This window comes from Fomitiporia mediterranea, assembly GCF_000271605.1.
Source record: "Fomitiporia mediterranea MF3/22 unplaced genomic scaffold FOMMEscaffold_1, whole genome shotgun sequence".
In the NCBI taxonomy this organism is placed as follows: Eukaryota; Fungi; Basidiomycota; class Agaricomycetes; order Hymenochaetales; family Hymenochaetaceae; genus Fomitiporia; species Fomitiporia mediterranea.
The window spans coordinates 6,222,276-6,233,119 of record NW_006760386.1 but is presented as its reverse complement, the minus strand read 5'-3'; the positions used below and the strand labels follow the sequence as shown (position 1 = coordinate 6,233,119).

The 10,844-nt window shown below is 46.6% G+C and overlaps 3 protein-coding genes across 3 annotated transcripts; 2 read left to right on the top strand and 1 right to left on the bottom strand.

Annotated features, from left to right (window-relative positions):
* The first annotated feature begins 1,713 nt into the window (after positions 1-1,713).
* FOMMEDRAFT_138174 (uncharacterized protein) lies at positions 1,714-5,591 on the top strand. The gene is made up of 12 exons (XM_007262120.1): positions 1,714-1,790; positions 1,839-1,863; positions 1,914-1,965; positions 2,027-2,328; positions 2,380-2,391; positions 2,443-3,054; positions 3,115-3,124; positions 3,184-3,275; positions 3,327-3,435; positions 3,497-3,721; positions 3,784-4,118; positions 4,195-5,591. The coding sequence occupies exons 1-12, from the start codon at positions 1,723-1,725 to the stop codon at positions 5,230-5,232; spliced, it is 2,880 nt and encodes a 959-aa protein (XP_007262182.1). The 5' UTR covers positions 1,714-1,722; the 3' UTR covers positions 5,233-5,591.
* A 70-nt stretch (positions 5,592-5,661) lies between these two features.
* FOMMEDRAFT_16680 (uncharacterized protein) lies at positions 5,662-8,110 on the bottom strand. Its single transcript, XM_007262119.1, has 4 exons — positions 7,825-8,110; positions 7,330-7,766; positions 7,029-7,281; positions 5,662-6,975 (listed from the first exon to the last, which is right to left on the bottom strand). The coding sequence occupies exons 1-4, from the start codon at positions 8,017-8,019 to the stop codon at positions 5,854-5,856; spliced, it is 2,007 nt and encodes a 668-aa protein (XP_007262181.1). The 5' UTR covers positions 8,020-8,110; the 3' UTR covers positions 5,662-5,853.
* A 422-nt stretch (positions 8,111-8,532) lies between these two features.
* Positions 8,533-10,368, top strand: FOMMEDRAFT_25372 (uncharacterized protein; the record flags this gene model as incomplete). Its single annotated transcript, XM_007262118.1, has 9 exons — positions 8,533-8,730; positions 8,790-8,916; positions 8,987-9,055; positions 9,140-9,610; positions 9,672-9,749; positions 9,921-9,983; positions 10,045-10,113; positions 10,182-10,271; positions 10,328-10,368. 9 exons carry the CDS (start codon positions 8,533-8,535, stop codon positions 10,366-10,368), a joined length of 1,206 nt encoding a protein of 401 aa, XP_007262180.1.
* Positions 10,369-10,844: the final 476 nt, after the last annotated feature.

The following is a 10,844-nucleotide window of genomic DNA, read 5'->3' as shown; positions in this document are numbered from 1 at the left end:
AATTGTGTGGGAAAGAGTTTGGTTCACTCCAAAAGTGTAATTTTTCATACTCTTCAGATTGTAAGTATAATAACTTTTTTACTGCTCATTATTCCGTCTCAAATTTTTAGATATATATTTATTAGATGTTTAGCTACATATCTACAAATTTTTATGAGGTTTGAGCAAAATTTGGGGGAGGAATAGTAAAATGGCCCACATGTGGGTCTGGCCCGCAAGGGGCGCCGCGACAGTACGGGTATAATTGAGTTGAGACGCTTCTAGTGACTCGGTGGACGTTTGCTGATGGTCGTACAATCGTGCGACTTCCATGCGGATTTGAAACATTAAAGAAGCACTATTGGCTTCCTAGTGGCCGGAAACACTCAGGCTTCCTACTATACTTAGCGCCTGATGCGTAGGTGGAACGATGGGACCAGGAAGTCTCTTTTGATCCATTGTCCGTGACAGCGCATCTTTGAGAGAATCCGATGTCTGACTTCGAGAAGTCGGAGGACATTTTTTTCCGAGTCATGCTTGAGATAAATGCATAATAAATGTGTACCTTGACTCCAGCAAAAACAAAACAGGCAGTTTGAACGCGGCTCTGTAGCCCGCGTAGCTTCAGACCTAATATTAGTTTTTGTTCAAGCGATCACCACGAAGTTATGTTCACTACTCGCCTGCAAGAAATGGAAGAAGGGTCGATAAAAGAACGAGTGCGAAACACGCAATTCCTGCATAGGATTCCACATTTTGCTGCACAGCAATATTGGAGCTTTAGAGAGGCCTAGAATATCTTGGCACATCTTGCAATGTTAAGACATTCGACGGCGACAACCTGTACTACAGTATCAATTTGGGAGAGTTGATCAGTGGGTTGATCCACCGTCGAAACAAACCGTTTGCACGTAAGATCCCTACAAATCATGAAACCTATGCATTGTCGATGTTGTTGGACGCTTCGTAAAACAGATGGATGCCTTGACGCTCTTTGAGGTGAGATGGTGCCTCATAGTCAGGAAGAATCCGGATGCTGTCTTGCAAGTCTGTTATGACGTTAAAGGTGATCTACTAGATCTGCCCACTCAAGCAAACGTGGATCCATGCCCTGCTGCGGTCAATGGAAATGGTTCTGACTGACAAATCGGTTCCGTTCACCGCCCATGACTCGACCTAAAATGCGAATTCTCATTTGCTTCTCGGCGAAAATCCCCGAATCGTATCTCTGTCCGCAACCTTGTTAGTAAGCGCAACGTTTGTTCCGACTGACCAATTCACAACCATCTTGAATTCAGTTTGCGTGCAAAATGCAATGATGTTCCAACCATATTCTTATGCCAGAAAGCCGTTGAACTGGAGAATTGGAGAATGAGTAAAATGAGTAATGAAACGGTCACCGAGTTGGTGATCCACGTGGGGGCACGTGTTTTCATTCCAGGACAAAGCTGCCGAAGGACTTGCTCATCGAGGCCGTTTCAATCGCAGTGAGTCCAACTTAGCGTGTCAGAGAAATGACAAGCGAGCACAGCCAACGACTATTCCCGTAACAATGAAGCCATACCAAAATGATTATGATGAGACTGATAAATACATAGGTAACCAGAATTCTCGCGCTTCTTCTCTCATCATAATCTACTTCAGACGCTTGCATAAGCTGCTATAACCGTATATCCTGCAGGTCCAGCTACGCATCTCTTCCCCCCTGACAATCGTCGCTTAATGCCCCCCTCTGAAAGGACAATGAGAGGTAAGGACCCAGTCGAGCAGAGGAGAGCTAGGGGTGAAATATCTTGCGCCGAGTGCCGCAGGTATGTCATTTAATGTCTTGTAACGTGTTTTGATACCGAGTTCTGCAGACATAAACTAAAATGCGATAAGGCGGTATGTATTCCATGGAAACTAAATATTTCCTCGGACTCACAGAGAGATAGATTCCTTGCAGTTCTTGCGTCCGGAAAGGATGTCAATCTATATGCCCAAACGGTGAGGATTATTTTGACCAGAAACAGGCCTTACGCCACGTTTCTAACGTATCCTTGTACAGGAACTCTCGCACCTGGTCAGGGCTCTCGGCTTGGCGCTGCAGAAGCTGGTGCATTCAAAGACAAGATCTCGACTATGGCAAAGCGAATACAACAACTCGAAGATGCGCTTCAAATATCGCACAGCTCCGTCTTTTCTTCGCAGCACCCGCTGCTTGCAGAAGACCTTCTAGCAATAAAAAATGCCACCACCCAGCAAGGTCCGCCGGAGAAGGAGGACCTTGTCGGGGTGGACTTTCTAGACCATTTTGGAACATTGACGGTTACCGACAAAGGGACGGAGACATACGTTGGGGGCGCCGACGTGCGTAACAATCCGAATTCAGTCTTAATTGCAGCTGACATTTTTGCATAGGCACTACTTATTGTGAGCTACCTACGAGAACATTCTTATAAATTCTAGCTAACTTGCTTGAAGCGACATCTGGGTGTGCCAGACATGTTGTCGATGATGGACTCGAGTTTGAAACTCCCAGCGTCTGTCTCATACCTCAGCAGGACGTTCCCGTTCACTCCACTCTTCTTACCCGCACAGGAAATACAGGCATATATTGAAGAGAAACTTCCCTCGTATCTCCGCGCATCTTCCCTCGTTGAAGCCTACCTCGAAAATCTATCATGGTTCTTCCGACCAGTAGATCGCGAACAAATTACCGAAGAGCTAATTCCTGATATCTATCGACGGCGGCGACAGACTCCCGGCTCAGATCAAAGTAGCCCTGGTTCATCTGAGAGTAGCGTATCGAGCGCCTCATCTGCGATAGACCCACATGCTCTGGCACTGCTGCTTGCTGTCTTCGCATGCGGCGCAACAGCAGATCTAACGCTTCCTCCGTGGAACGACGAAGCAGATTTGTACTATCACCTCGCTCGAACGGCGCTTAGTCTCAAGCCCGTTTTCGAAGGTGCTAGTCTTCACGCCGTTCAAGCGATAGCTCTGTTAGGTTCATATGAATTATTTTCGTGTCGCAAGGGAGATCTTGAGGGGACATGGAAAATGATGTCGTTCGCTCTGTCACTTGCAGCAAGTGTGCGTTGTTTTTCTCTTTTCATGTTTCTCTTAGCAGTTTGTCTGACCGTTTCGCAACAGATCGGTCTAAGTGGGTAACACAGCTTCTGCACATATGCTATTTCTGAATTCTTTTTGCGCACGATGTAGACCGTGATCCGGCTCACTTCAACCTTTCGCCGAAACTCATTCAACGAAGGAGACGTGTGTTCTGGGAACTATATTCGGTTGACGTGTGGAAAGTAGGTATTGGTTTCCTATCATTTTTAATTCGACGTTCACGTCTTGTCCAGAGTCTTGGTCCCGGACGACCTGCAACATTCAGCCCTGCTGTCGTTGATTGTGAATTCCCGGACGATTCGGACGTTGTTAATACGCAGTGTGAGGCAGAGGGAGAAGATTGTGCGTCCCTTAAATCACTTTCTTGCCTTTTTCTGAAGGACCTGATTCAATTAAACATTAGCAATATGGAGGCTGCGTCATAGATATGTCAAAGAGATATTGACTGACGTTGTTAGTAAGCTCGGTACGCTTCGCCCTGTAAAGTACTCCGAAATATTGGCTTTGGACCAGAGGATACGTGCATTTGGTCCGAGTAAAGGTCCAATACTCTCATACCCGCAGGGATATGATAGTACAGGAATGCGAGGATTATGTTGCGCTGAGATTAATCTCCTTAGAGACATGGGTATGTGTCGGGTTATACATCATCGTCTTGGCATGTTGCTGACTATCGTGACCGACACCAAGTTCTAATGCTTATTCATCGCCATTTCTTTGCTCGTGCGTTGATCGAACATCCAGATAATCCAATGCGCTCTCAATTCGCGCCGTCATTCCTCTCCACGTATCGCAGCGCGACAACGTTGCTACGTGTTACTCGCACTCAGTTCGACTTAAACCCACACTGCGTTATGCGGGTCTGGCCTATCTGGGCTCACGCATTACACGGAGCCACGATGCTCGGCTCCATTGCTGCAAATGGATCGGAGTCCGCACTTGCACCGCAGGCATATGTGGAGTTCAACCTCGCCGTTGAGATGTTCCTAAAAGCACAGGTACATCCTTTCGTCAAAAGTGCATTGGTGCGTCTTCTCCCGTCAATTACCGTTCACTCGAGTCACAGCGCTTACTTCTAATTTCCATTTCCGCTTCCCTCAGGCTATTTTACTCACCCTGCGAGAACAAGCACAACAAGCACTGTTGAGACACGGGCATCTCGTCCCATCACAGATCATCTCTAGCCCTGCCTTCAGCTCAGGTTCTGAAGAAGAAAACAAAGAGTTTCCTAGTGATGGAAAGAAGGCCTTAGGAAATTTTAAAGCTGATTCCGCTCCTGAACCAATACATCGGGTTAATATCTTGCAAGATCCGGAGATTGCTGCGAAGTCGCCGCCTTCGCGCTCGTCTCCATCGTTTGTATCCGGGCCATCAATTACCGGTGTGAATGCGCAGCACTCACAGGAACACTCTGGCGCCTTGGCCTTCGGAACAATTACAGAACAGACGTGGACCGCGGATAGGACAAACACAACGCAGAACAAGCGCGACAGTTCGGGATATCAACACCCTGATCAGACTGGTCGTGTTGATGCTTCTAACCGAGAACGCGAACCAAATACGAGCGCATTTACTAGCGGTTCGCTCATGCAAGTTGACCAAACTACCTACAATCCAACGAATTTGCGAGAGCAGGCTTTTAGCCCTTCCCAATTCTCTTCCATTAGATCACCCAGTGGATTGGATGTGTTCAGCGCGTTCACCAACTTTCCTGACATGCTCGTCGACAATGTCGGCCCGTCAAACTCAGCCTCTCCTTCGACGTTTCCGCCTGCACAACCACCAACTCACGTTCAACCTCGTCAAAATCCTACTGTGCAACCTCGACAACCAACATTCGGCGACCCCCTAGTCTACGACACCTCCGCCTCCTTTCCCTTTCCAAACACAGTCAACCTCCCGCCCTTTCCTCGCCTCTCGCCACAGAGCGCATTCACCTCCGACTTCGATGTAAGCTTCGACATGCGTTCCTCAACAGGCGAAGAGAGTGTATTGCCAATGTTACCTGAGGATATGGAGGCGTGGCGGAGTTTGTTCCAGGACTCGAGGTTCTTTGGGATAGTGGGGAACGCGAGCGAGACTAGTGGTATTTGTGTCGGTGAAAGTGCTGGCGTGACAGGTGGAGGTGGTGAAACTTAACACTGCTGGTCGGACGGCGTAGGATGTGCGGAGGTTTTGCACAATATGAATGTCTCAATTTTGATTTCTGCACCTAATTCGGGTCCGTCATTTTGTGATTTACCCTTCGGTTCTGATTTTTTGTCGTAAGATTTCTTTTCGGCCTCTGCCTTCCTTTCAACAGAGGGCGTTTATTTCTCCGTCTTGGTTTAATTTGTAGTCTGACCTCTGGTGGTTTCAATGAGCTTTCTATATTTTTGCTTTGGCTTGCATGTGTATGTACGATATGAGCGTAGCTATCACTGTAGCTATATCCCAGTTCCGTATCACTGTTTTTTTCTGTTCACTACAAGTAATTGGATATCGTAACCTCTAACGCCATGAATTTTAATGACGAGTCATGTTACAACTTCTTTCAAATACGTTTGAAGTGGGATACTCGTGTCTATGTCTGGATATACAAATACAAGGATATACATCATCAGGGATATACATGAAAGTGCACAATTTCCTGGATATCGTTTATGATTGATTTACATTAGTCCAATCCAATAAGCCCCCTCCATCAACAAATCAACTCGAAAATAACCCAAAGTAGAAACGTACCAACCCAACCAAATAACCAAGGAAAATCGCTAGCGCTCAGTGATATCTCAAAATATACACATTACTCCTCCGCATCCCAAGGATAATCGTCCCCTGCGCTTGATCCAAACCAATATGGCATACATGCTTCAAATCAATCTCCGGTGGTACTTCAAGCGTATGTACGTCTCTCTCCGAGGATAGTCCAACATAGTCATCCGCAGCACGGTCAATGTGAACAGGTGGGAACGTCACGTATCGTACACGCAAGTCGTCGCTTCCAAAACTGACGTATTCAAGCCAGGCAGCACAACCAAAGTCGACGGCTACAAGAGGAACGACTGCAACACCGTCGTCCATTTGTTCGGCTGCGGCTGCTGCTGCCATGGCGGCTTGGTGTTGTTGCGATGCGTCGGCTGGTGGAGGTACTGGAAGAGGCAGTGGTGAGTCGGAATCAGGGTCGGCGTCTCCGCCAACTTGGTATTGCACTTCTGTCTCCACCTCGTCTGCATATTGCGTAACTTCACTATATGTATCCTCATCCTCGTTATCATCAGCGTTCGCATCCAGCACTGCAGCCTCATGCTCCGCCTGCAATTGAGCCATAGCCTGCTGAGATACCTGCGGTGGTACAGGAATCGCTACCTCCTCATCCGCTTGCTGTGCTTCTGCATTCGGGTTATGTGGATAACACACGATCTCAAACGGTTCACGTATATACCACCATCGCAGCTGTTCCTTACGTAATGGTATGCTAAAGTAATGTTGTGCAATAGTGAAGAGATGAGTGCCTGGGGGAGGGTCGTGTGGACCTAGAGGTGGACCACCAGGCGCGGGAGGTGGTACTGTCATTGTCTGCAGTAGAATTGTACAACTTCGTCGGCGAATTCGTTCCGTGTATGGAATCATGGGCCACCATTGACGAACGAAATGCGAGCTTTGCGTGATGAATTTGCTCTCAAAAGGGTTTTCTGTAGGGATAAAATCCGAAGAGACGGTACGCGGAGGAGGTACGAGTGGTGGATTTGTCTGTCTCGCGGGCGGAGGAGTACGTGTTGCGAGTGTTTGAAGGAATGTGTAAGGGTAGAAAAATTGGTATCCTCGGACTTCTTCTTCGGCATGGATGACGACATTTTCTGGGTCGTAACCTATACAGGACCATTCGCGCGACATGGGGTCCTAAAAATAATATTAGCTTTGTCAGAAAAGATTCGAGAAGCTGGGTTGCTTACGCAGGATATACCAGTATTTAAAAAGACGTATAGGGGTATCGACCAGTCCAAGAGAACGTACAACCCGAGATGGTTCGTCCTTTCTACCCAGATGTATGCCGATAGCAATCTCCGTAAGGGATCCAAGAGATAGACGCTAATAACATGTCCAGGAAAGCAGAAGCTTGTTAGTTTGCTGAAGTAGGGCGCCTCTTCAGACCCGTTGTCCTCGCCAGGAAAATGTAGGGCCATCAATTGACAATCCGTCCCAAAGCTAAACTCCATGAGTATACGGGCTAGGAAATCTCATCATACAGCTTACCCATTCACACCCCGTTTCGCCATTGCGAAATACACGATTCGTTCCTCAAACTCGACTCGACACTTCCATATCTCCCAGTCTGCGCCCGAAGACCATGATGCAACACATTCGGCTTTACCTACGTCCCAGCAAAGCACCCTGCCCGTCCTCGTACAACACAAAGTATATTTTGATGTAATCGGTGATAACCAGACAACATCTTCATGTCGAGGTGCAGCAACCTGTTTGTATGGTCTGATAAGCTTCGGGTCCGTTTGCGTCCAAATATGATGTAGACGACGTCCACGCCGTATTAAGTTTGAGAGAGCTGGAGTGTGGAGGTCTCGTATTCTTTGGAATCCATTCAATGGTAACGGTTTGCAAGCATCGAGCATGTTAGCTGCGAAAGTGAGCCATATCGCACGAGATTGGGCAAAGTCTCGGAGAGATTTACAAGTCTGCAGGTACGTTATGAGAGAGTTGAATTGAAAATGCATTAACTGGAAGTTTACGCACTCTTCGTAAATTCATAACATCGTCAGGTTCTAAAAGTTCCGCGATATTAAGCAGAACGTCGTATGGGAGAGTAGATAACGATCGAGTTGAGTTTGGTAGCGACGTTAGCACACGACCGGGGCTTCTGTCATAAAGCTGGCGAGAGATGGCACTTGGATGGCTGCCAGGCCTCTCGCGCAGACAAGTGTCCGACATTGAGGTACTTTGCGAAAAAAAATGAAGCGTATCCCAGAGAAATGCTACCAGCAGAATTTATTATGAGGACCGAGTGAAACACTCCAAATCGGCGCTAGGGAAAAAAGCAAAAAGTAATCCTGGTAATGAGACGAGTTACATGTAACGATGCAGAAGGAGAGAAGACGTTATTGATTATCTGTGGGTGGGAGCACAGCACGTGCTACGCGACTCGCGATTTTCTCCTTTTGTGGTGATCTTTCAATTTCAGTGCTTCACCACCACCACGCTGCTGTAAATAATAGGCAACACTTGCCTTTGTACGTTTTAAACAGAGCAACTAGGACTCATCAATATCGAGTGCTTGTTGCATCATCTGCTGTGCTGGTATATCTAATCTACCACGGCCACGACTTTACTCTTCGCCTCTTTGTTCTGTCCTATCACCTCGGAATCACCTGCGCAGGCCCACTTTCCAGTCCTCTCCGTCACTTCTACTCTCATTGTAATCCGTGTGTCTTGGTACTGTCAAGGATGCCCAAGAAACTAAAGCGAACCACGTATGAAAAAGACAATGACGATCATTACGTCGTAATAATAAACCCTTGGGCGAAAAGCTTTGACCTTCCTCGAAAACAAACCCAAATTGACTGGATTGGAGCATGGCTCAGGATTGCATTTCGTAAACCATACGAGAAGAATGTCATTCTGAATATCTACACCATGGATACTGTGCGTTTAGCATTACTGTCCAAACAGCATCTCGATCCTGTGGCTGACTAGATTTGAAGAGAGACGAGGTCATAGCTCGACTCAGCCCTTCAGTTGATGTACAAGTCGGATTAGGGCTTCATAGATGGATAAAGTTTATGGGATACGTGAACGTAGATAAGATTAAACGCGAGACCCGAGGCAAAAGTACGCACGTCCCTTAAGTTATTAACCCCGCACTTGCTTACACCACCTGACCGACTCGGGTACTTCCTAGTCAACCTGGCTGACAAGGTTTCCTACATATTTTTATACAATTGGACGCTGAAAGGTGATCCGGCTGAGCGTGAGTTGACTCTCCTCACAAGTAGTACTTCCCACCTTTGCAGAAGTAATTTTTCTTAAAATATCTTCAATCTTTTGTTGTCAGGTCAATGGACAGAGTTCTTCCCCAAACAAGATGACCTACCTCAAAACATCATGATCAACTGGGACTACCCGGATCCAGAGTGGACGGAGATACCTCCTGTAGATGAGAGGCTGCGAACTCTCGTTATCCCGATACCTCATCCACCAGAACCTGACTACGAAGAAGCACCGGATGAAAATCTAAGCGACACCGAAGAGCCAGATGCACGTTCCTCCCAGCCAATCAGCGTGAACGGGCAACATCGGCCTCCTGATTACGAGGCGAAGCCAAGCGTGGATGATCTACTTACAGCTGTCCATCAAGAAATCACAGAAGATACCAGCAGTTCCAATGACGCACCACAGGCTAATAACCCAACGAGCTCGTTTTCTCCTTACCAACCTCCCTTGCAGATGCAGTCACGACTTAGACTGAGTCAACCGGAAGAAACTAAATCTGGTAAAGTCGATAAGCTCGATCCTTACGAAGAAGGTTCTCATTCCAATCTTTCCTATGTTTTGAAGCCCATCCTTATCTTTTCGAAATAAATTAGATGCTGCCGCACAAGCTCGCCTTGCTTCACGTCTCAAGTCTGAAATAGAAGACACGAAGCCTAATATAGGAAACGAAGGTGCGCACTGGAAAAGATTGGTCTCGTCGCAAAATGTTTATCTTACTTGTACAGAGTATCGTCCGTCAACGGCATTATCTGAGGCTGTTTCGTCTTTATTGGGTTCTATTTCCAGTGAAGGTTTAGCTTGCATTCATGTTCTCGTGCGGAATAAACTATTCTAACGAGAAGATCTAGAAGGTACAAAGCCAGTCGTAAAGAGTGAAGATGGACCAACTGTTAAGCAGGGAGAAGGTCTGTCTTTCGCAATTGCCACTGATTAAAATTAACCATCATTTATAAACAATCGTTCTAGCTTACACACCGAGTAATTCACTGGTCGATACCATTAATCAATACATATCCAGTACTCCCCAGAATACAGGTGGGTTTCCGCTTAATAAACCATCGGTGTCAAAGCATGAATTCCTTACTTATCTAAACGTGTTGTAGGCGGTGGACCAAAGACTGGCCCTAGCTCTAAACGAACCTTTGATGATGGTACTGAATTGAACGGGCATAGTGTTAGCGCTGAGCCCTCGAGTACGTCGCACAGTCTAGAATCTACTTCGATGTCAATTTACTCAAGGAACATGTAGAATCTCGGTCGATGAAGAGGGTGAAGACAGAGGCATCTTAATCTGGTTATAGTGTAATCTGTTCGTTTGTGCATTGGTATAAATCTGTTGTCCCGATCTACTACTCTTTGATATATTCGTTCTCCTCCTTCCGACACTTACACGTTATAATTATCAAACGACATCAGCACTTTCGATTTCAAATGCCTGGCTCTGCTACTACTCTTCGAATTCCCAATGAGACATTAAGAATGCATCATACATTGTGATTTCCCGGATGCAAGTTGGCTCAAAGGATAAGAAAATGTGCTACAAACCTCTTGCTGCGAGGGGATAATCACTGTATCAAGGTCCACTTACAACAATATATTACCGAAGCCACCAAATCCAAATCCAAGATAGGAAAGTCAGATCAAATCACGTGATCGTTCCGATGACTCAGCTGATCATCACGATTCTTGTCATATTGGTGAAGCGCCCCTACTAGCTAAGATATGCGTCTGATAAACTCAACAAGCCAGTCACGTCACGGTCACAA